This window comes from Pleurodeles waltl, chromosome 8, assembly GCF_031143425.1.
Source record: "Pleurodeles waltl isolate 20211129_DDA chromosome 8, aPleWal1.hap1.20221129, whole genome shotgun sequence".
Lineage (NCBI taxonomy): Eukaryota > Metazoa > Chordata > Amphibia > Caudata > Salamandridae > Pleurodeles > Pleurodeles waltl.
The window spans coordinates 631513795-631540983 of NC_090447.1; the positions used below are offsets into that span (position 1 = coordinate 631513795).

General features: G+C 41.5%; 1 protein-coding gene across 2 annotated transcripts in view; it reads left to right on the forward strand.

Moving 5' to 3' along the window:
* Positions 1-27189, forward strand: part of CNKSR2 (connector enhancer of kinase suppressor of Ras 2) — a 1907760-nt gene that overhangs the window by 1122162 nt on the left and 758409 nt on the right. For both annotated transcript variants that reach the window (XM_069204730.1, XM_069204731.1), the window contains exons 7-8: positions 17009-17068; positions 20225-20293. In XM_069204730.1, coding sequence (XP_069060831.1) covers positions 17009-17068; positions 20225-20293 — 129 coding nt within the window. The remainder of the gene's footprint in view (positions 1-17008; positions 17069-20224; positions 20294-27189) is intronic.

The window sequence follows — 27189 nt, forward strand, 5'->3', positions numbered from 1 at the left end:
ACCATATTGTCACTGGAGTTTATAAGAATAGTTCCTACCTAAGCTATGTTACACAGCATTTTAAACTCTAATTCTGCCCTTTTTGTAATCCTGCAAGAGGTCTGTAGTCGACATAAGCAGCTGTAGCAAAGCAATCAGCAATCAGCATACAGTTGTGGTCATCTGGCTGGAATCTCCCTCTAACATACATGGGTCAAAGTAGTGTTTTTTTAATAAAACAGCTGATGTTCCAAAAAAAGGATCCCCACATAAGAGTGTGCATGTTTCTGTGAACATTGGAGACAAAGCGTACCACTTTTGCCAGCACCCTATCTTACTGCAGCCTTGAGAAAAGCACAGAGCGAAAGAAATGTCTTGTTTAAGAACGTAGTGCTGACCTAGGCGAAGAACAGCTAGATAGAGAAAATAAAACAAGAACGCAAATGTGGCTTATGTTAAAATAATATAACAAAGCTGAATGAAAACATATCTAGGGTAAAGTGCACAGCGGCAGGCCTAATTTGCAAAAATAACGTATATAAAACTTAAGCTAAAATGACTACACAACAAGACAGTTTGGCAAATTGCACTACATTGCTCTGTCCTATGAAACTGGCACAGCTGCTTTGGCTGTGCTGTAAACTGATCCAAACTAATGAGTTTTCAATAACAAAACATATTATAACACAGTGAAACTCAAGCATGTAAACATCAAAGGACACAGCTGTAAAACAACATTCCTTCTGGATGCTAAAAAGATGTCATTGTGCAACTGTTTTCACTTCCTTTTTGCTTGAGAACTGCTTGAAGCAAGAATATACAAGAGAAATGGTAATTGGAAGCAAACAAGTACACACAATCTTCCCTTGCTGACAATGACCTAACATGTTGATATAGTCTGTTAAAACCATGGATTACTTATGAAAGATACGTGCCATACAAGAGTTAATCTCTTAATAGAGCTCGTTGTAAGTGGATTTAATTGACCTTGAATTAACAGATTTGTTTGCAGGTTACTTGTTCAATCCTAGGCCAGATTTCCCAGTAATGAACTGCTGACAGTGTCTTTCCCTTTTCAGCTATCCTCCCTTTAAAACAAAATTTATTCTGACCGCTTAGGAAATTGAAGGTGTAAATGGATGGATTGTGATTTGTTCTGCTTTTTTATACAATGATAGACATATACCAATAACATTGAGATTAAATGTTGTCCCCGATTATCATGTGGCATATATGTAATCTTCCCTTCAGATCACTTAAATCTGTATTTCCTGATCATTGTGCCTTTAACCTCGCACAGCCCTCCCTATCCCCTTTTCTAGATTATACTGGCCTAGTGTTACTTATATTGCTCTTACTGCTGCCCCAGCAACATACATTACTAAGCATTGTCACTGGAATATCAATGTCAGAATATCATTCCATAGAAACATTGTGTGCTAAATGTTATTGTTGATGCGCTGAGCACAGGAAGAGTTTTCTCCCAGCTTATGGTCATAAAACACTTATGTGCCAGTGAGACACCATCCTTTTCTCACCTCTCGAGGTCAACTAGATCTTTGGACTTAAAGAGGAGTGTAGTAGTCAGAATCATTCAATCACAAATCAATTACATTATAATAAAACAATACTAAACACCATAAACAATTTAACACCAAATCAAACTCCAAACTGAATAAAGTTGAAAAGATTTATTACAATCCCAAAACAAATGTCACATATACGGTGCTCAAAACTAAGTTAAAAACATACATGAAAGCCATAGGCTGTCTGAAATGTCAGAAAAAATTTAACCTACGAAACATCAATACTGTTAAACACTCCACAAGAACGATATAGATTAGCAATAACACAATATGCACATTATTATTAAATTGTAATGCAGATGAAGATGACGTCAGTAAATCATCAAAATACAGCTCAATATTCAATTTCAGATTTCATGGCTGGGCTATTCCTGTCACTAGTGCGTATTTGGACTTGCTTGTGTAAGAACAGGCTAACACATGCAAACAAAAGCAAAAATTAAAGAAAGACAAAATGAGTTTAAAAAATCATCTAAACTAGGGCAACTCACTATAAGGATTACACTGGTGTTATTAGCTAACCAAAAAGGAAACAAGAAACCATATTTAGTTATATCTTTTCTCATGGGACAGCAGACAAGAGCAACTCGTCAGGCAGGACGATCACCTTCTTCCTGCTTCAGTCGACAGCAGCATCAGGAAGTGCAGAACACAGGCTGCACATTGGACAATTCAGCAGTTCAGCATTGGTTGGGCTTATTAGTACTGAACTACATAACAGGAATAGGACAATTAGACTAATATGAGAAAACTCATCTGGGGACTGAAAGAAACAGATTGATAGAGCAGACTCAAGAAGGGCTCTGGAAAGCTTTGAGGCAGGAGAAGAACTAACTGACAACTCCAACACTAACTAAGAAAAAGAACAGACTCCAAGTTCAATGTTTCTCAGTAATTAAAATACGCACAATCCATTCATTGGTCCCTCAGGTAGGCACACTTCGGACATCAGAAGATGGCAGCACCGATTCTGCTACTATTCCAAATCTTCTCAGCAAAAGTGCAAGTCATCTGAAGGATTTCACATTATCTAGTTATTTGTTACTTGAGAGTTTTCTCTCACTGGGCTATTCCTGATTCACATAAGAATCATGAATTTCCTGACCTGATGCAACAATGTTGACAACAAACATGTTTCTTGCCTTCAGTACAATAGGACATTCAACATAACATTTACATCCTAGGAAAATAATTCTAGTCAGAGGGGACAGAATAAACAAGTGATTTTCCATTACTGCTGCAAAATAAATCTTTTAAGCCTAGTAAGCTGAGACAACCTAAATACACATAAATACTCAATGCATTAATAAACCTATTGTGCACTTTACAATCAATATCAATTATGCAAAGCAAATTATTTCATTGTAAACATTATTTCTGACATATTACAAATAATTTAAATGTAATTTATTTTTCTGCCCACATTATTAAAATCCATTAAAATGCATTAATACAATTCATTTAATCAAATATAAGTAAGTTTAATTTATATTCATTTACTACTTCTTAATTTTAATCTACATGTTAATAAAGCATTTTTTAACATTGGCTCATTTTACTACTTTCAATTAATAAAATGCAAAACATATTTTTTATAATGTGGTGCACAATACAAATGTTGGCCACATGGCTCACCATAATTCAAACGTGCACATTTTACAACTCATGTTATTTTCTCTGTTAGGCAGGTTAATTAACCATCATAGGGTAACTTGGTAGTCACTAGGGGGTGTGGCTGATCTGGCTAACATGGCAGACGCTTAGTCTTAGAGCTCCGTCGAGGCCTTAATTAATCCTGCGAAATCGACATCCTCCCGGGAGCCGAGAATGCGATCTTGAGGCTGAGGAGCTGGTCTTCCCGCCGGGATCGCCGGATCGTGATGAGGAGAGGCAAGGACGAAACCAGGCGCCCGAGACCCGGCGTGTGCGAGGAGCTGGACTAGGCCGGACCCGAGTTACGCTACGCAAGTAGCGTCGGGCAGAGGTGAGGAGAGCCGGGCGCCAGAGAGTGACTCCGGGCGTGGCTGGGGCTGCGTGCTGCCTGCTGCTGTGGGGACGTGGAGCTCCCCTGTTTGCTCCCGGGGGAGTGGCGGCCTGACTGCCGGGACTGCCAGAAAGAGGCCTGCCGGGAAGGCCCCGGCGCGGTCTAATCTGAGGGCCGCAGGAAGAGGAGGCGCGCTGGAGAGCACCGCGAACGGGCTCTGACGCAGACCCGGCGCGAGAGGGCTCCAGTGGCCTGGGACCGGCGGGCTTTGAGGGCCCACCCCACCGAATCCGGGACCGGCCGGTGGTGGTCATGACCGTCAGAGGCTGGAAGACCATTTCCCTGCCCGACGGAGGGACACAGCTCAAGCTTATCCAAGGAGATAGACAGCATCCGGGAGGAAAATCTACACCATCTCGGCACCAGAACGAGGGATCGCTTCAGTTCTCAAGTACACTAAGGTAACAAGCAGGACGAACTGGGCCAGGGCGATCGAGGGAGGACCAGATTGCGGGACTCGGATGGGACATACAACATGTAGTACAGTGTTGGTCACTGGACGCTCTTGGACCAGAGTGGTGACGCGGATGCTCAGGTGGGTGCCGGACACACTGGGGTCCACGGATGCTAGGAGGGGCAAGTCCACGAGGAGAACTGTAGTGAATCTAGCTGTCAGTGACTAATGCAGAGAATACCCGCAATCTATACCCTTATATGAGTCCTACCTGCTGAGTACACCAACTGGAACTAATCTTGAGCAACCTAGCACAAAGCGAACATTCTCTTTGGGTCCTAGTGCTCCCCTGGATCCCCCCTCCTACTAAAGAAATCACCCAGCCCCAACTAAAGGCGGCACAGTGGCTGAACATTTGACAAACAGGGCTCGATGGGAGAATGAATGCACCCATACCCCGTCGTTGAGTGGTTTACCGCCCTGTTCGACACCTAGCTCACAGTAACACGAGTCCCGAATGTCTTCCAAGGGTAAGACCAGAAGCAAAGCACTGCATCGTAACCCTATAAGTACACATCAGAAAGAGACCATGGGAGATTTCACGCAACCAACGGTTCAGGCAACCCTCGAGAAGATTCTAGGGGCCATTGAAGACACAAAAATCACCTTACGACAGGACATCAACCAAGTGACAGTAGAGCTGGGGTTACTGAGGGCAGACCATAACAAGTTGGCAGACAGAGTGAAAACAACAGAAGCAACAATATCAGAACTCACTCCGAAGCACGAAAACCTTACAGCTTCAGTCCTACATCTGACAGACCGTGTACACCGCCTAGAACGCCGTGTGGAAGACTCAGAAGGTAGGAATCACAGGAACAACATCCGGGTGGTGGGCCTCCCGGAGGGCGTGGAGGGTTCCGACATGGTAGAATTCCTTGAAGGATGGCTACGCACAGTCATGGCGCTGGACCACCTTACGGCATTTTTTTCCCTGGAGAGAGCACACCGAGTCCCCTCAAGACCTCTGCCACCGGGGAGACCACCACGAGTGGTGGTAGCGAAGTTAATGCATTATAGAGACAGGGACTGTCTGCTCCGGAGAGCCAGAGAAGCTGGACCCTTTGAGGTTGAAAATGGTGCGGTGATGCTATTCCCCGACTTCACCTTGGAAGTCCAGCTGAAACGTGCTTCATTCTTAAACGTGAAGAAAGCCCTCCGTGAAGCAGGAATCCAATACTCACTTCTCTTTCCGGCCAAATTACGAGTGATCCTGGATGGAAAGATTGTGTTCCTACAATCGCCAGAAGAAGCATGGGAATGGTTGGAATCGAAGGGCCTAGCGGCAGACCGACACGGCCAGAATGGACGAGCCGCCCGCACGAACCATAGAGGAAGGAAGAGACAGCGCAACAGAGATCGGCTACCCACTGGGGCCAACCAGGGCCCAAAAAGAGTTAGCAAAAAAGGAGGCCCTAGACGCAGCGGCCTCCGTGTGCGGGAGCGCGCCCTCGCTAGACAATAGTGCAAAAGACTCGGACGGAGCGTCTGTCTCTTCAGAGGGGGGCTCCAGCTATCCCGGAGATGCCCCTAGAGTGACTCCCCAAACGTCAGATGAACTGGCCTAGGTATCCTCCCGGCCGACCCCGGAGGAGAAGGATGCATTGTTGAAGAGGCCTCGATGACCTCGCAGCAACCCCCTCAACCGGTTTCTCGGCCATTCAATTGGAATGGCGAGAACTCAAATGTTATTACTGCACTGTTGCAATGTTTGCTGGGCAACCTGTAGTTTGAGAGGTGCCCCGGGGTTTGGGTGTTGGGGTTTACAACTAAGTTTTTTTATGGTGACACTAGGGTTACGACTTACCCACATTAAGCTTAACGTGATGGCTGAGGAACTCAGACACTGGAGGGAAGGGGAGAATCAGACGGCTTACCACACCCCAAAATGGCTAACTATTCATTCCTGACTTGGAACGTTAGGGGACTGGGTTCACCCTCTAAGAGGCATTGTGTGTTCTCGTATTTGAAACGGAGGGGGGTGCATGTCGGCCTATTACAAGAAGCCCATCTTACTGCTACTGAAATCGACAAACTGAGGCGCAGATGGAGGGGTCAGGTCTTCGCTACCAAATATTCAGCCTATGCCAGGGGAGCACTAGTGTGGATAAGTGCGAGGGTTCCTTTTGAGGTTAAGTCCACCAATATTGACCATGAGGGCAGATTTGTGATAGTGGGGGGCCTCCTCCACGGAGTACCAACCACCCTATGCAGCATTTATGCCCCTAATCAGGACCAAATCCCCTTTTTACAGCAACTTTCTGGTCATCTTACACGTAGAAGTGGAGATTTTAACAGTGTAGTGGACGTGGACATGGACCTCTCCACCCCGCCACTTAAGGGGGCAATAACACATAAAATAGCCAGCTATTCCCGAGAATGGATGCTGAGTTGGGGACTGACAGATGCCTGACGCGCCCAACATCCGGCAGACAGGGACTATTCATACTACTCTAGCCTACACCGACTACACACTAGGATAGACAGGATCCTATGCTCTGCACAGGCCGCACAAAATGTAACTCACACGGAATACTTAGGGTGTACCCTGTCCGATCATAACCCTTTATTACTCGTATGGAAGGCAGCTGAGGACAGACCTCCCCATCCCATTATGCAGACTACGTCAAGCTGCCCTGGAGGACCAAGCATACCGAGAGTCACTCCGACCCCATCTCACAGAACATGTCACTCTTAACACTAGTTCAGCGTCATCTAGGGGCATAGAATGGGAAACCCTTAAGGTGGCAGTGAGAGGCCATTGCATGAGTCAGACGGCTGGAATCCAACGCACACTAGAAAGGGAACTGGTTAAGTTAGAAATGACCAACCATGAAGAAGAAAGGAACGGTAATGGTACAGGAATAGGAGGTGACAGATTAAAGGAGGCAAGGCCTTCGCATTCCCGAATTGAAGAACAGTTGAGATTACATAGCGTGCTGAGATATTGGGCCTCAGTGCAAGCAGAAGAGGGTAGATCTGGGAGAATGCTGGCTTGGCTGGTGAGACCTGGAGGCGAAGGGGCGCCTATAGTAAATGTGCGTGACATGAAGGGGAAGCTTCACCATACACCTAAAGAATTTAATGGGGCCTTCCTAGAGTACTATACTTTTCTATACAGGCAACCAGATCCGATTGAGTTAGAGCGGGTCCTTGCATATATACACCCATTACCATCATCCACACTGTCAGATAGCGACAAGGATGTCCTGGGGGGCCCGGTGTCGCTGGAAGAAGTGCAAGAAGCTATATCACAATTAGCGGCCGGGAAAACCCCAGGTACCGATGGTCTACCAATAGACTTCTACACAAAGTACTCGACACCTCTAGCTCCCAGACTAATAGAAATATTCACAGAGGCATTTCAACAGGGTATGCTCCCCGGCTCAATGAGGGAGGCCCTGGTAATCCCCCTGCCCAAGCGGGACACAGGTGAGCTCTCAGTGACCGACTTCCGCCCATTGTCAATGCTAAACTGTGACTTTAAAATTCTCTAAACAGTAAACTTATGGCCAATCGGATCCTTCATCATATCCCTAATTTGATACACCAAGATCAAAATGGGTTTATCCCAGCAAGGAACACATCCTTGAATCTGAGACGCCTGTTCTCCATCTTGCACATGCTACACACTGAGAAACCCCCAGGGGCAACCCCACTGGCAATAGACTTCGAAAAGGAATTTGACTTCCTAAGATGGGACTTTCTACGGACAGTGATGCTCCGAATGGGGCTAGGAGCAAACTGGGTACGCTGAGTGGATCTGTTATATGCGTCCCCCCTTGCAAGAGTGAAGACCGGAAAGTCGGTCTCGGAGGCATACCCAGTCTACAGGGGCACTAGACAAGGATGTCCTTTGTCCCCACTATTATTTGCCCTGGCTATTGAGCCCCTGGCCGCCCAATTCCGTTCCGCCGGATTGGGAAGAGGGATAGTGCTGGGACAGACTGAAAATATCATCTCGCTCTACGCAGATAACGTCCTAATATATTTGAGGGATGGTGAGACAGGCCTGCCCTGGGCATTGGGATTAAATAGAAGTAAGACATTTGTCTTCCCACTGGACGCGGGCGGAACACGCCCATCGACATGCCCTGTGGATGTCGTGTGGGCTCTGCACACCTTTAAATATCTGGCCATTCAGGTGTTCCATGACATAAGAGACTTCCGCAAGGGTAATATAGGTAAGTCACTCCGAGCGCTCTGCTCTTCGGTGGGTTTTTGGAGATCCCTGAAACTGACTATCTCGGCTAGGATATCCCTGTCAAAGATGATAATGCTCCCACGCCTTCTTTATTTCTTTACTAACTTACCAGTAGCGGTGCACTCAACATGGTTCCACGAGTTAAACACCCTACTCAGAGATCTTACATGGGACGGGGGCTGCAGACGTGCCTCGCTCCCTGTCCTCTGTAGGCCAGCGATTATGGGAGGCCTCAGTGTTCCAGATTTCGAATCCTATTACTTGGCCTGTCAGTTACAGTGGGTTGCTAGATGGCTTGCAGGGGGAGGCTGCATGGATGGACTCACTGCTAGTGGGGGGAGAGACGGAAACTGGATGCTCACCCAGGCAGGAAAACGCAAGGTAGAGAGTACACTAATGAAAACTGCGTTAGAGTGCTGGAAGCGATGCTCACGTCCAGTGGGAATAGGGACAGCATACTCCCCGGCTCTTCCATTAGAGTGGCTGGTATTTCACACATCAGACGGGTCAAACACTAGCAGTGCCCTAGGGATCTGGGCGGGTAAAGGGGTAAAGACTCTCTGTGATTTCTTTCAGGGCGGAGTATTAAGATCATTCACAGACTTAGTTGAAAGGAATAAAGTACCGACTGGGCAGTTCTTAACTTACCAGCACCTGACTCACTGTATTAAAACGCACTGGGGAACGATTAATGCAGAATCAGAAACACATAGGGGGTGATTCTAAGCTTGGCGGGCGGCGGGAGCCACCCGCAAAGCGGGAACCGCCAGAAGACCGTACCGCGGTCAAAAGACCGCAGCGGTCATTCTGGGTTTCCCACTGGGCTGGCGGGCGACCGCCAAAAGGCCGCCCACCAGCCCAGCTGGAAACACCCTTCCACGAGGAAGCCGGCTCCGAATGGAGCCGGCGGAGTGGAAGGGGTGCGACGGGTGCAGTAGCACCCGTTGCGAATTTCAGTGTCTGCTAAGCAGACACTGAAACTCTAAGTGGGGCACTCTTAAGGGGGCCCCACAACACCCCATACCGCCATCCTGTTCCTGGCGTCCGAAACCGCCAGGAACAGGATGGCGGTATGGGGGTCGGAATCCCCATGGCGGCGCAGCAAGCTGCGCCGCCATGGAGGATTCCCCTGGGCAGCGGAAAGCCGGCGGGAGACCGCCGACTTTCCGTTTCTGGCCGCGGCTGTACCGCCGCGGTCAGAATGCCCAAAGGAGCACCGCCAGCCTGTTGGCGGTGCTCCCGCGGACCACGGCCCTGGCGGTTTTTACCACCAGGGTCAGAATGACCGCCATAATATTCTGCATATCCTCCTGACCATGGGCAAGGATACCCACCTGGTCGCTAAGCTGTACAGGGCCCAAAACGAGAGCACTCTGACCCCCCTCCAGACGCTACGAGAGAGATGGGAAAAGACACTAGATAGTACCCTGACAGAGGCGGAGTGGAAGAAAGCCATGGCATGCCCTGGGACAGTATCCAGGAACACACGTTTGAGATACATACAAGTTAACCATCTGCACAGAACGTATCTTACGCCGCATAGACTAAACATCATCTATGGGGGTGACTCCAGAACATGTCCCAGATGCAATGAGCTGGATGCAGACTTGGACCATATGCTGTGGCACTGCCCGGGCATCCGGCGATCCTGGCGATCCTGGGAGGAGGTCCTGTTTGAACTGGAAAAACCACTAGGTGTCAAACTGGCACAGACCCCATCGCTGTGCCTGCTGGGTCTTCGCTCAGGGCTAGCGGTGGGTACTGTAACTACCCGGATCCTGGATCTGGCATTAGCACTCTATAGGAGACAAATAGCACTAAACTGGAAAGATCCTGGATGCCCCCCACTGGAGGTGTGGTGTTGCGAAGTTACAAAATGGGCTAGAGCAGAACTTCAGGTCCTGGGGCGCGAAGGAATGAAAGGACTGCGCCAGAAACCCATCGCCCCCTTGTGGGAGGGAATTTTAGAAAGATGGGAATCTCGAGATAGTGATGAGGAAATACTCCGAGATTAGCCAGGACACCATCCTGCTAGGAATAGTAAAGCCGACAGGTACACTTAAACGCAACGCTATTGTCCGGAGGGAAAGTACGAGGGACTTCAACACCAAGTTAAAAGTAGGCGAGGAAGGCAGCACTTACCTGGATGTAATAGACACTGTACAAGCTTGACCAAGAGTCACACCAAGCACCCACCCACCTGACTAAAATAGCCCCTGAGTAGACCAAAATTAAAGTGAGAACATTGCAAGAGAACTGCAACCCCAGATGACTAGTCTATATTCCACCCCACTATGAATACTCACCCCAAGTTAACCACCATCATGTAAATAAGTTCTATAGAATGTCTGTTAAGAAGTTACATAGACTATGAACACGCTCGTGCAGACACTGTCTACGGATTGGAACAATACATTGTCTATTGGAATTGATTGATGCTGTCTAATGTACAAGTTAAAATTGTATTATCAAAGTATGAGAATAAAATGATAATAAAATATTGTTAAAAAAACAAACATCATATGGTAACTTGTATGCCATTCATTTATTAATAAAATCTGATCTCTCTCATTGTTTACAGAAACATCTCCCCACTGAAGTTAGTAACAGAAAATCTACACGCTAATTACACCCACAATATTTTGACAGGCAACCCTTTAATAATAGTGATATAATTACTGCCACTAATATTGGTCTTCCTCCTTCTCTTTTTCCTCCTACTGATACAGCTACTACTACTACTACCATCTAAGAAGCGAGGAACGGGCTAGTAAGAACAATAATATCTGTACTATTTCCAGCCTGGAGTCCCATATCATTCTTAACCTTATAGTGATACCTTCACCGAGTGCATCTGCATCTATATATAAGGGACACTCACTTCATCAACAACTTAGAGATCAAAGGAAAAGCAGAATAAGCAAAGTATGACTCACGTGGTGACTCCTTTTGGGCCTGTCATGGGAAAAAGCAGCAAATGTCAGTCATGTGTTGATCCGTCAGTTGAGCTTGTTTGGGATTTAAAAGGCATTAGCCTGAATTCTTATACAACAGTTTACTCCATACAAAGTAGATGTTTTTGCTGTTTGTTGTTTTGGTCCTATGTGGCCTGATTTCACACCATCTGTGTATGAACTTGCCATTGCCTTGCTTGCTGTGGATAACATTCGAAGAGGTTGCTCCAAATGACTACTTTAATACCTTTGCCAAGCCGAAACATATGTGTTACAATTAGTTTCAGTAGTTCTACATCTTTGGTGCGAGAACAATTCTCCTTTAGCTTTTGGTCTTAAGTTATTAAATGTATCTGTTTATTGCACTGCTATCCTTAAATCATTTGTATAAAGGATCCAAAATTAACTATCCAAGGTTAAGGAAGTGTTTTGTTCAACGCAATTGCATTACAGCAATCTTTCTACACATAGTTTTATTTCCTAACAGTACTACCTATCTTTGTAGGCAAACAGTAAACAATATGCCATATAGGCCAAGGATTTTTACAATCTGTTATATATCAGTTTATAAATATTTTAAGCAACTTGAGGAACATGCAATACATCCATGCACAATAGCTTGGAATCTAAAGTGTGAATCTAATGATGAGAAGGGAGGCTTAATTTGAAGATGCACAAATGATACAGTCACTGAAGGGAATCTGTTGTCTTTTTCAAATACATTCTTATTCACAAATTCAAACTGCAGAACAGTGTTAACCTTGGTTTGAATGTCACTACACACAGGTCAACAGTATCTACCTCCAGTAATATTGTATATACTACATTGGACTATTATTACATTTTAAGGTAGGTATATATTTACTATTGTTAATTACACTAATATTTGCCTGTTGATATTGACCATTAGGAGCTCCCACTGGCGATGTTTCTCATTACGTGGTTAAACAATGACTTTGATGCCAAGTTTATTTGTTATCTGTCATAATGTGATAACTTTAGAAATCAATGTTTAGGCTTAGGCCTTAATTAACTAATCATAATCAAAATACTTTTTCTCCACATCAATATTAGTGGGAGTGTCCCAGTCAGGAACATTGATACAATAAATGTTTTGCTACTGGATTCAACTTTCTTATGCTTTCACAATTAAAAACATTGGTCTTGTGTTTGTCTTCATTTGCAACACAATGCATTAGTAGTTGGACCTTCTTGCTTATCAAGAGTGAACCTTTGTTCAATGTCTGAGGAGTATTTCAATGTGATCTTATACGAAACCCTATTAATAATATACAGTAGTAATGAAGATATAACACTTAATATCAAGAGACATTTTTCATAAGTCCCCAAAGAAAATTACTTCCACCTATTTCTACCCTCACTTACACACTTAAAGAGAGTATCTAATTGTAAAGGTACCATTTCCTTCTTGCCATAATGAAGTTGTATCTGTTGATTTGTGGTATTTTTGGAACACGATCATTGATACCCATTAAATATCCATCTAGCTGTGCTCCAGAACAAAGGTATTTATTACTATCAGATTAGGTAGAACAGAAATTATACAGTGGAAATATTGTAAAAAATCTATTGAAAGTGCTACCACTGGCTGACTCTTTCTCTCACTGGTCTGCACAATGTTAGATATTGACATAGAGCTGTGCTGGGCATATCTTTATTTTGAAACCCCTTTAGGCATTAATGTTTTCGGTGTATTTTTCTAACTTTGGAGACCAGCATTTTGTGTGCATCTTTACATTCATGTTACTGCAGGATAGTTAATCATTTAGATGTGTATGTATATATTCTATAATGCTATTTTCACATGTGGATGGAACTCTTCTTTAAGTGTGGTTTGCTAAAACACTTCACTGCAAAATGTGGCAATTGTTATATGATCCTTTTTAAAAGTCTCACTAGGGAAACTTTTGATACCATCACATTCAGAAATAATCTTGATACTTGTTCAGTATCCATCAGATTCATGGCTTCCCTTGGGGTTTGAATATGAGGGAGGACATCTGTAAATCAGCTTCCCAAAATCATTGTTCCCCGCACTTTGTTAAGAGTGAGGGAACTTCTGAGCTACCAGTGATGGAAGCTCATTAATCCCTGACCCAGTGTTCCACTCACCACATGACCACAAGATCATAGTAGTAAAGTTAAATTGAACAACCCTTTATTATTCAGAATATGGGTATATTGATCATGTAATTACTGGTTCTTTCGGCATTGTTTAAAAACTTTGACAAAGTATAGAGCGTCTCAATAAAACCCAGTAATGATTATTAACTCAAAAGAAGCACAAAGTCCAGCATTTAATGAATTTATAATAACTGTAACACATTTTCAATAACTTCAAAAGGTGTTCAAATAAGAAAAACATGGCAGAGCAATATACTTGAGTTGTGAACAAAGTGACATACAGTGAACACTAACAACACAGACTGAGTGGCATTCTATTGGCTGCCATAGGTGCTATAATTATTAGGGGATGATTGTATTACTCTTTATTTAACCTCAAAGTGCACAATTTATACAAAGCAGAAATTAAATGGTAACAAATATTGTAAAACATTGATTGAAAATGTTGCCACCGGTTGACTCTTTTTCTCCCTGATCTATACAATATTTGATATTAACATAGTGTAGTCCTGGGCATGAATGTTTATTTTAAAACCTATTTAGGCATAACAGGTAACACTTTTGTTGATAGGTAGAAAAAGAGATATGAATAAGAAAAGGGCTGTAATCAAAGTATACTTAAGTAAAGAAAATATTCCTATGCTAAGGCTTAACACAGGCATGTAGGATGATGCGATTTCAAATCTACAAAACAAATGACAAGAAAGAAATGATTGAAGATAGAAAAAAAGTCTTTAGAATGGGTGGGGGCCAATCTGTATACAAAAATCACGCTCGTTGACAACGTGTATCTCATTTCTCCACATCAAAATCCAGAGGTGCAACAGTTCTTTAATTTGCAAAGATGTATGGAACACATTGCAATTGTATTTTTGCTACTATCCCTGTGAGTAAGCTTAAAAATTACACAAAGGAAAGAACATAATCAAGACCTACCATATTCTAATGGCCTGATTGGGTCAACAAATCAATATTCAGTGAAAACGTTTAATTACAGAGTGTAAATTCACTACACTTAAAGTAAACACAAGTAATCCAAAAATGCCCTCAGGTGGCAACGTTTGGCACTTTTAGCACTTAACAACAATAAATGTAACACTCAATGCTCAACACACGCACACATGCACACTCAAAATAAATTGAGAGAAAGAGTTGTTATTGTTCACTATGTGTCACTTTCTTCACAACTCACGTATACTGAGCCACCATATTTTTTTTTCGTGGGGAGCACCTTTCCCAATTTTTGAATGTGTGATAACGTTTTTATGCATGTCTTTAAAGGGAAGCCTCTTTAGTTTTTCCCAGATTGTAAACCTGGTAGTTTACTCCTGTGACGTAGCAACAGTTGATAGCAAAACTTGTTGCCCACTGTTGCTACGTCAAAATGACCTTCTGAAGAAGGCTGGCAGGGCTCTCTGAGAACCTGTCAGCACAGCACTGCTTGTGTGTTTTGACTGAAATCAGAATGCCCGGCTGCAGGAGCTGGAAGGAAAGCATTAAAAGGTGGTGCAGGTAGTTAAGGAATCCATGTAAGTTTACTGACAATCTTCAGTAAAAGAAACAAACAATGATTTCAGAGACATGCATACAATTTGACAGCATGTAGGGGGATATGCTGGCATCTTCCTATGGTTAGCAGCATAAATAGCCAGCCACACCTATGAACCGCATTGAACATCATGTTGGATCTAAAGGGAGACTCAGGGCCTGATTTAGAGTTTGGCAGAGGCAGTTATTCCATCACAAATGTGATGGATATCCTGTGCGCCATATTACAATTCCATTATAGCCTATGGGACATTTGTGACAGAGTAATTCTTTCCCCAAACTCTAAATCAGGCCCTAAATACTCACTCAATGAGTTTGTGCAAAAAAGAGTTAGATATTAGCATTTTCTAAATTTACATAGTTATAAAGTTGTCATTGATGGCGAAACTCCATCATGGCCAAAGTGGCAAATACTGTATCAACAAGGCGACACTGCATGCTCACTACGAGGAGTGAGCTATATTACAAAAAGTAAAATAGATTTATGTAGCAGCTACCAAAATGTATTGTCATGGTACAAAGGAAATGAAAATGAACAGTTGAAAGTTAAATTGTAAAACCATTGAAAATAATTTTAAATAAAGGATAGCAGGTGGGGTGTTTTGTCACATTTGGTCCTGGGAGAACAGGCCATACTATGTATGATTGGCCCATTACGTTTGTACCCCTTCATAGCAGTTATAAGTAGGAGCAGATGATTTTAGGTGCCACACATAACTTGAAATTATAGATTGATAGCTGTGTGACAGGGATGTTTTCCACCTTGGGGTTCTGAGTGAACTCTCTGGGGTTCATAGAATACTTGAGTTTCACTCTCATTGTCTTTTGATGTCACTCAGACCTCTTAATGAAAAACATCTTCGTAAGTCTCAGTTACCCATCTATAATTCTATATCTTCATCAATTGAATATTTGATGAACTTTGACCTTTGTGCTTATTGTCAATTAATAATAATTACTTGCAAAGGACTGATTGAAACCTTTTGTACCGTGTCCAAGGTTTTTTAAAGAATTCTGGAATAATGTCTCTTTGCATGTGAAAACCTGCAAATTCAAAACAGCCTGATGCTGGAATAATCCTGTGGACCTCTCGTCCTCCACAATTAAATACTCCTCCTCTCCCAGGAAACTCCTGAAACTCAGCTTCAAATTATTCAGCCCACAAGATGAATCTTCATCATTTTCACCCATCACTGTCTTTCTGATGCTGTTGTCACAAATATTGATTTCAATTATAAATGGTCTTTCTTGTAAAGATTGATAATCCTCATTGTGGTGCAGTAGCATTATAAAATAAATGATTAAATAAATAAATAAAAGATAAATACAAGTAAAACTTCTTTTAGATATACATTAAGGATCTACAAGGAATATCGCTGTACAGTGAGAGTTCAAAAGTGGAATAGGGACCTATATATTGTATGGTTTAGACATGTTGTTTTCTGTGTGGCCTCTGACCATTTTCTATCCGAAGGGTGTGAATGTGGAATACAAAGTTCTATTGTCAACCATGTTATTGCAACATACATCCTTTCATTGTTGTAATTTCTACAATTGTTTGGTGAAATGTGTTTCTGTTTCATCCACAATGTAACCAGCTAGGTTATATATTAATATTTCTTAAGACAAAATGCCCAGAACACATTTCAGGCATACTACTCAGATTGCTTTGTAGCTTGAAAGAAAATGAACATTGAGGTATCTCTGGGTAGTAAAAAACATGTTATCACTTTTCTCTGAAAAGAAAATATGTAATGCACCTTCTTAGCACACACAGTTAGTTCAATGCAGTGTTTACATTTTGCCTAAAGAAGACATTAACATTTTCTTTAAACTCTAAGATTCATACACATTATTAAATGCAGATAATGTTATCATATATCTTTGCTCACGATATCATGACACCAGCTCCAACATGCATAGTCACATCACAAATAAAGGCTAAGAGGATCATTTTGATTTGTAAAGTTTCCCAATGTATACATTTCAGCAATATTTGTAATGTTTTTTTTTTTTTATTTGGATGTCCTTTGTTGGGTGTTAATTACAGCACATTTATTGTACTCTAACTAATGTTTTCAAATTCCATTGCAGGGAATGTATATTAAATCAACATATGATGGTCTTCATGTAATCACAGGAACCACAGAAAATGTGAGTGTAATATAGAACTGAGTACAGGATTATTATTTAGAAAGAAACTGTGACACTGATAAGGTGTTTGTGGTGGCTAAACCTTTATACTAAACTAATTGATAAGAATCTACAGCATTATTCTAATGGAAATTATGCATGCTCTGGGGCAATTTAAAATTCTTTGCCTATCACCAATAAACATATCATTTGAAAATCTCCAATATCTACGAAAATACACAATGCCCTATTTACAATAGTACACTTTCAAGTATAGACTCCCTCACCTCTGTTCTTCCACAATTAAAAACCCAATCAATCCTCCTTTCTTCAGGAACTGGTAAAACCTTGTTGTAAATACACAAAAATTAGAAAGAATTTGTTGTATTACGTGCATTGTAAATGCATGCATTGTAAAGCATGATAGTTCTTCTCTCCAGGTGCTATTCTATGATGAACATTGGATGTCTGTGAAAGAATATAAGCCTTTAAAATCACAAATGTGGTGGGAAAGTACATAAGTGTAAAACAACTCATTATATTACATATGTTGTAAAGACATACGTTATAAAATCATGCATTGTATAGTCTGATATTCCTTTTCTACAGGCACTCTTGTATGACAAGCATTGGAGTCTTTTCAAAAATATTAATGTGTCATTCAATATTTTGTTTTTAATAGAATGTTAGTTATTAAAGCAACATTTTCCACTGACCATCTAAACTTTTGATGATGAGTCTTTCACATGTCAGCACTCTGAACACACTTTTATGATAGCTTGCTGAGAGAGCATACCTTCACAGGGATAAATATTGTTTTTGATATTCTTGCTACAGTCCACACTTAGAGCCACCATAGCATTGCTGCCACTCACCAGCATGAGGAGCACCTAACTGGTGTGGATTTCTTTTGTATTGTAGAAGTCATGTATAGCATTAAAGCAGGTAAGAAATTATACAATGTGCATTACAGGGGTGCTTTTACTATGTCTACAGCACCGTGCCCAAAATAACTGTTTTTTTATGTATACAATATAGTCATTTTGTCATACCTATAACACATTAAATATAAGAACTAACTACTGCAATACAAAAGATAGTCTGGCTAATATTTATTGTGTGCAAATCTGGATGACCTTGGCAGTGATGAGAGGAGATTACAGGACCAATGGCCTGATATTGATCAGCTCTGCAGGTGCCTCCTTTCCTGAGCAGGCTATGCTGATACTTTTCACATTGCTCTGTGGAGTTCTGACCTTCTCTCCAGGCCACTAAGTAAAATAATAATGAAAAATCCTGCTGAACTTATGGCCTCATTTACAAGGCCCTTGAGGCACACTGCGCCACAGGAGCATAATTGTTTTGATAATCCAGTGCCGCAGTGTGCCAGCCCATATTTACAAGGCCAGGGTAAGCCACCTTCCATGGCTTTTCATGGCCTTGTAATAATGACCCCTTCCGTGCAAAACACTGTGTGAAAGCGGCATTCCATGGGGGTTGCCTAGGGGTGCTCCCAAGCAACACCCATGAAACCCAAAGGAATCTGACACATTCCGTGATTTACAAGTCTAGGAATGCGTCAGATTCCTACCCCACCTCAGGGGTAGTGTATGAATGATGTAACAGAGAGATGTCTCTTTATTTTTCCATGTTTTTTCCTCTTTCTACGTGTTCTGCATTCTGCAGCACGCATAGAAAGAGGAAAAATGTGGAGAAATACACCTCTTGTGGTTGTTTTCGTGCAGGAAGATGTCCCTTCCTGTATACAAACAATCATCCCTGCAAAGCAGGCATCCTTGCACCATGGTCCAAGGGTGTCTGTGTTGGCGCTAGGCAGCAATTTATGCACCAGTGCAGGCGGGAGAACAGAAATGCCCTATATCTTATAGATACTGTGAATTTCTAACCTTTCCATGTGGTGCAGGGCAGAGCAGCAAGACACTTGCTGCGCCGCCCTACGACACTGGCCTCATAAATGAGGCCCTTAGTTTGCCAAACATTGTACCAGATTGATGGTCTTCTGAACCCCATAGTTGCCTACGTATTCTGCCCAACTTGGAGTCACTGAGATCCCCATGTATAGTGAAAGAATTTACAAGGCATTTTATTTGAATAAATGATTGTACTTTCACTATGATGGATAATAACCCATTTGCAGGCTGTGTGAGAGAGACAACACAGTTCTGCTCTCAGCTGTTTTTAAGGTCCCACATTTCCCAATGTGTCAGCAAATGCAGCATTGCTCGAACTTGTGTTTATTTAATGTATGTTTTCTCTGAGGTGTGTGCTATTGCTTGTTCTGGGTATGGTATTCCAAATTACAGTTGGAATGGGTGTGTGGGTGTGTGTGTGCAATAAAAAACAAGACAAAGTGAAGGAAATTGAGAAAGACAGCGAAAAAAGAGACAGAAGATGCTTATATGACTGTATCCTTGGCAAGATATGCATATGGATGGCATTGGGGTGTGTGTTTGGGGGAGACTATATAAGATGATACCTTGTCCTAATGTGTTCTTTTTAAATGTGCCTAGGCTCTGTGCAGTTGTGATGATTCTACAAGGCACTGATTTGCAAGTTTATATGTGTATTTCTGGGATAGAAGCGTTAGGAAGTGTGAAATGTTGTCAAAGCCCCTGAATTTCCACCCATTTAGCTGCATTGTTCTGGTCACTTTGTTCTGGCACAGTATTATCTTTAAGGACTTATGCATTTGAAAGACATTACACCTCGTTCACTATTACGTGAATCTAACTCCACATAATACAATTGCACAGTCATTTAATATTTACAATTTTAAATGTACCATGCGTCTACATTTTTAATAAACAAGGGGTTAAAAACAGTTTCTCTGAGAACTATTAAACAAATGAGAAAGGTTTACCAACATGTCCTTCTAGCATTGAAATGCACTGGAACCAGTGTCATCTGAATTGCCAGAAATTGTTTGACTTTGTCAGAGTAAGCATTCATTCACACAGGTGCTAAAATAATGACTGTGAAGTACCCAATGTAACTTTCAATTATTTACATTGTATTGGTACTTTGGTGTGACAAATGGCACACTCAACACATCCTGAAAGCTGTTTTTGCCCCTGGCATCTACTGAAAATGTGATGATGGCTTTTAATCACAATTTCCAGTTATAATTCAAGTGCATGGTCTTTATTTCTGATACAGTCTGCTGCAGATCGATGTAAAAAAATTCATGCTGGAGATGAAGTGATACAAGTAAACCATCAAACTGTGGTATGTATTACCAAATTCATTTCATGTTGGAGGGGGGTCAAATACAATGGGATGGGAAATAGCTGATTATTTAAATTGCATTACACAATTTCCTTTGAAAGTATCTTGGTCTTAGCAAAGTTCCCTTTAACATCAAGCCATATTTGGCAAATCAACAACTGTTACAAATGTAGAGTGGACAATAGATACGCAGAAATCAATGGTAAATGCTGGGTGCCAGGCTACTTTCCTTGCTCATGCTTGGCACATCAGACCCTAATTAATAGCTGATGTTGCCTTTTCTGACATAGTACTATAGATGTTCTAAGGATTTCCTGTTGGGGTATAGTTTTTTGTTTTGTAATTGGAGTAGGTGTCCACAATACCCTACAGGAGAATCATTTGTTGGTGATATTCTTAAGCCTCCTTCACAAGTCCCCTCTTTTGGTTCCATTATGACATCATAAATCTCTGTTCAGCTATTATAATTATATTTCAAGAAATGTTGGTGTCTTCTTCATTTGCCACTCTAAATATGTTGTATACCTGTTTTGGCAACTTTAGAGTATCCTGTGTTATTGTCCATAAAAACTGAGCTTAAACCTCCTATCTGAATGCTGCATCTGAGTGAGGATAGACTTCATTGACTGTTGTAGCAAAAAACCTGTGAAAAGGTTACAATACAATTCCATCCATGGAATAACTTACTCATGCTTCAGAAATATTGTGTTCGTTATCTGTACCATCTCTCTGTAAACAATACTTAAAAAGTTGTTGTAGCTAATGCAGGGTGGAGTAGAGAATTGATTCTTCTGACAAAATGGATGTAACATGGAAGTGACACTTGTATCGCTTTAATTGCTGCTGAATTGTATGTCATGACAGTGGCATTGCTTCAAAAGTTCAGCTATAGGTTGTGACAATAGTTATATTACAAGAATAGCCCATTACAACCACACCAATGGGTAAATAGGTAGTCATGTGGCCTGGTTTATAATTGTTATAACTGACTTGATGTGAGTTATGAAACACATAGATGCTGCTGATGAATTTACTGTTGAGCATTGAATCATGAACAATTCGGATCCTTTTGCAATACCATGCAGCGTATGGACAGTATTTTGATGTTTGGTTTTTAAGTTGTACATATGTATTAAAATAACTTTCTGAACAATGTTTAATTTGTGCACATTAAGTAAAGTAGATGATGAGTAATATGTGATTTATAGAACCAGAGGATATTGCAGCAAGATTTTATTTTGTAGTAGTAAAAATCTGCAGCCACTTGCTGAAAGCATTTTCTAGTGATTAATGAAAGTTGTAAAGTCTTTTGTAAGCTGCTTCTTCACTCACAGTACTACTTAAGTTGGATTGCAGTTGCCTCCGTCCTAGTCAAAAATATATATTCCACTCCCTCTCAGTGTTTCAGAGCTCTGCACCAAACAGAGATAGCCTCCATAGTGATTAGCAGCCTCCTCAACAACAACAAAAACAGGTGTCATGGCTACCACCAGTCTTATAAATATCTTTGTTTGTTGGAGTGTGTCAATGTAAACTAAGAATTGAAATCCCCCCAAAAATTAATGTTTCAGTATCACTGTACTTTTCACTACAGGTAGGAGGTGACTGATTGAAATTGGATTTGTATTTTTAGCTGTGGCTCAACAGTTTTGTAAATGCTTCACAGAGAGTGGGCTTTGGATCAGCCTTTCACCCTCCTTTAGCTACTACTTTAAGCTGGTGTTAATCAAAAATTAGATCAGGCTAGAGAAGCTTTTCTTCCTCACTGCCTGGTTATTGATTATTTAATTAATTATTCCACCTCTATGGGAGTAAATGAGTTGCATTCATAATGTATAATATCTTAGAGGCTTCTGGAGCTGGTAGGGTCTATTTAGTGAATACGGAGGCCAACTTGAAAACAAAGCCTGACACTGCACACATCACAATCCACTTAATAAACAATCCTTTACTAAAGTATGATGTAAATGTGTAACTGTATCATAATATTAATCAGGTATTTTTTTACAATAAAAAACTGTTTTGTGTGTGAAAAGTGCTACATAAAAAACAAAACTTGATTTCATTAAATAAAATAAGATCAGAGAATTATTAGAATGTCTTTATACACTTAGTTAAATGACACTTCAAGTGAGCAATTTATATTTAAATAAAGCTTTGGTTGCTTATGGCGAGAGAGCTGCCAATTTTCCTCAACCATTGCATATTTCAGAAAGCATATCCTGATTTGAAAAAGTCCTCATGTGTCATCTTGGATGGTAAAACGTCCTTCAGCGAACAACCCTTTAATTACATAAAACTACATTTCATTATAGTTCTTTTAATATGTCACTCCATCAGATTATCTTTGTTTGATAGGTTTAGTATTCTTTAGAGTTTCAGTGATAATCCCTGCTTTCTTTACTTGTGTTTTAATTTAGTATGCCCTTCTTTCACCAACTGTCCTGGTCACCAATCTCCCATTTTCTATTTTGAGATTTGACTAATCTTTTCCACATTACCTGACCTCATTCTTTTGCCTGTATTTATTCTATTTATCCCATTTTGTGTCTTGATTTGTTTCTGGTAATGCAAATGTCATCCATTGTTCTCTCATCTGTCCCTTCTACACCTGCTTTCTGTCCTTATGTTTCTCATATGTGCATAGGCACACTAGAAATAAGGCATAGACTCTGTGGTCACCACCAAATTCCTGTTTACTGTATCACAGTTTAAAATAACTATGGGTCATCCTCCATTTTGTAGCCCCAAGCTTCTCTGTGCCTTAAACAGGTGGTAAGAACACAGATCTGTGCTGTGCATTCTTAAAACTTTGAACCTGCTTATTTTTCTTTCTGTGACTGTTTAAATTGAACTCTAGGTCTCTGTGCAATTTGCACCTTTAAAACTGCTGTTTCTGTACTTGTGACTGTTTATACTCTCGCTTAGGCCCTGAGTTATACTTTTTTTGCACCGCATTACTGTCATTTTTTTACGCAAAAGTGGTGCAAACTTACAAAATACAATTGTACTGTCATTTTGTGACGCGAAAGCGGTGCAAACTTACAAAATACAATTGTATTTTGTAAGTTTGCACCACTTTTGCGTAAACAAATGACAGCAATGCGGTGCAAAAAAAGTATAAATCAGGGCCTAAGAGAGAGTATAAACAGTCACAAGTACAGAAACAGCAGTTGTAAAGGTGCAAACTGTACAGAGACGCAAAAGTGGTGCAAACTTACGAAATACAATTGTATTTTGTAAGTTTGCGCCACTCTTGCATAAAAAAATGACAGTAATACGGTGCAAAAAAAGTATAAATCAGGGCCTTAGTTTTACCCTGTACTGTGCCAAGGCCTGTGTTTTTTTCAGTTAAAAAGGCAAACTATGGCCCTTATTACGAGTCTGGCAGTCACTAGACCTCCAGACTCGTGGATGACGGTCAGACTGCCGTCAATACGACGATCCGACCACCACATTACAGCCCTAGCGGTCGGGACACCAGGGAATCACCTGCTGCGCCAGGACCTGAGATCCAAGCGGTCTGATGGTTGCAGCGGTCCTAATCCACCAGGGCAACGCTCGAAGCATCTCTGCCCTGGGGATTACAACTCCCTTCTCCGCCAGCAGTTTCATGGCAGTAGCATTGCCATGAAAATGCTGGCAGAGAACAAGTGCAGGGTGGCCGAGGGGGTTGCAGACAGTGAACATTGCGAGTGTGCTGGTGCACCCTGCACTCTACAGCATTGCCACTGGCTCTATTATGACCCAGGGACACAATACTGTAGACTGTAGGCTGTTTCCTGCTAGTCCAGCCAGCGGAAACTCAGGTTTCAACCCGCTGACCTAGCGGAAAACTCTTAATGTGGCCAGTGGGATATAGCCACTATGGCGGCAACCACCTAATTGGAAGTAGTCCGCCAAACTCATAATCAGCCCTATAATCTCAGAGGCCATACAAAGTGTGTTTAAGAGACTCCTTAATCTGCTTTATTGTTTGGGAAGTGTATGTAGCACTCATTTTTGGCTAGAGAAAGTGTTGTGCTTAACTGCGTGAAAAGCAGTATCTGTAGTGGTTTTAAATTTGGGCCTTAACTGCAAGGCTGACCTGGATCTGCAAAGTGTGGATTGAGCCTGTATTTATCCAAGGACATTCTGACTTGCAGAGCAGCTACCTGCCCCCTGCCCGTGTTTAAGGTCACATGCCCTTTATATAAGTTTCTTACTGGTTGCTGCATCTGTGCTATGATTGGTTTCTAGGGCTGGGACTTCAATTTGACCTTGGGCTTAGGGTTAGAGTTTTGATAAGCTGATAGGTCTGGAGTTCGGATTAGTTCATAGGGGCAACGTTTCTATTGTAGTTATGCTTAGGGTTAGGGTTCTGCTTGGCTGATAGGTCTGGGTTTCTGATTGGTTCATAGGGCTAGGGTTTTGAGAGTGCTTAGGGTTTAGCTTTATATTGGTTTGTAGCACCAGGGCTGTGATTGGCTGAAAGGGCCAGGTCTCCTACTGGTCCTCCGGCATAGGTCTAGGGTTCTGATTGGTTAGGGTTAGGACTAGGGTTTCCATTGGCCCATAGACCTATTTCAGCAATTGCACAATGCTCAGGTACCACAAACAAACCTCATACACATTTCAGTGTCTCAACAACCACTACACAACCACATATCACCAACACAACACAAAGCTACATTATACATGAGTGTAACCCATCCAGACACACACTCCCTATTCATACAAAACACCAGCTCTACCCACTACCTGCTCCTAACAGACCCCTTTCTGTCACCATCAAATATATACTCAGTCTTTCACCATATCACCCACCAACACTGACTTCCTCTTTTTACCAAAAACACACAAACAAACAATTCGTACACTCCACTCCACCACACATATCACCTTTTCCAACGATTAAATCTAACACAAACATTTATAACTTTTGCCCATCCCCTCTCACACCACATAAACTTTTCCAAAACACCATGCCACCCTCTTTACCATACAACTTCCACTCACCAACAGCATTCTACATACAAATCCTTCTCAGAAAATCACTATATCAATATCTCCTCTCACTACTCCACAAAAACAAGACATAGCACTCACACACACTAGCATATCAAAATCTCACATAAGCATTTTCATAACTCTTTTCAACACAAATTAGAAGCATACACCCGCTTGCACTCTCAATGCTACAGAATAATACACATCCTAAGCCATCTTCACTACCAAACCAAATTTTCAATCTTCACTATCACCTGCACAAATACGCCAACACAACAGCTATCATTCTCCTACCTCTCATACATTGCACAATTTAGAGCCTTAAAATATGACTGACAGCCTCTACCACCACCGCTAACCCATACACCCTTGCCACTAAACACCCATCAAACAAACTAAACAACATGCTACTCCTCACAACTTCGCATCTCTATATCTATTACACAACAAGGCTACTTTAAAAAACCAACACAGCTCACCATCTGATTCGCAACCACCATCTCCATTACTGGCACAAGCAGACCCAAGAGATCCAACAGATCCAAGCAAACAATCAATCTCACCAAAACTGAAGACATTTCGGTACAAGAATGTGAGGTTCTCATCACCAGATTCAACCCTACATCAACTTCCTCCTGTAATTTGTTCCTCCTTTACAAGACCACTACCTACAATGCAACATTCTCAGATACGTTTCTAGACACAGTTTCAAGCCTTATAACATTACACTCCAACCTATGCATTCTTAGTGATATAAACATATGGTTTGAGAAACCCAAATACCCCATCCGAAAACTATCATCATTGGCCTAGTCACACTGAACCTACATCAGATTGTATACAACCAACACACATCACTGAATGCATTCTAGATGTCATTTTTGCAAATCCAGAACTAGTTACCTTTCAAATTACTCTAGTTACATGGTCGGAGCACCATTTGGTACCTTTCTGAAATAAAAAAAACGCAAATCAACTCACCCAAGACCACCTCACTTGCTTCTACCTATCGACTGTGGAACAAGATCAATTTTGAATACATAGAACTAGCATCCAACAAAGACCAAGACACAATAAATTTCATACAAAAACTTTATGAGTGGCTACAGAAAGCTTTCAATATCTTAATAGCATTAAGAACAATAAAACAGGACAAACGAAAACAAGCACCTTGGAGAAATACAGAGCTAAAAAAAGATAAAACAAGAAATTAGAAGGCTGCAACGAACATGTCTCAAAGCAAACAGCAATCAAGACAAACTTCACCTATGCAAACTTAACAGGATATACAAATTAACAATCAAAAAAGCTAAGAAGATGTACTTTTTAGACAGAAATAAAAATGCTAAATGTGCGAATAAAGAATTTTGTAGTATTCTCACTGAATTTGGTAATCCCAAATGCACAAAAGGAACTCTTCCCATTACTCAAGAATTCATGGACAAACTGACAAATCACTACCCAACCAAATCAGACATGATGTATTCCTATTTGAAACTAAGGAAAACCACCAGAACCAACCCATTTCCAAACATCCCCGCCAAGAGTTGGCTAACCTAGCCTCAGCATTCCTTCAAACAAATAGCACAAATTTAATTTATAGATCTGATCAAACCAAACAGGCCTTCCAGCTGCCCTTCTGACCCTTGTCCACCATAAATTTTGCAAGGACATATATATACCTCTGCTGCCGCATCAGTAAGAAGAATCATCAATAATTATGTAACAATGGAAATCTTAACTAAAGACCTAAAAAAGGCATGTATACGTCCATTACTAACGAAGACAAACTTTGTCCTGCATGATCCCCAACACCTACAGACCAATTACAAATTGACATTTCCAGGGCAAACTGACAGAGTAGCATTTGCCCAGATGTCACAATTCATTGAAGATAACTGCCAAAC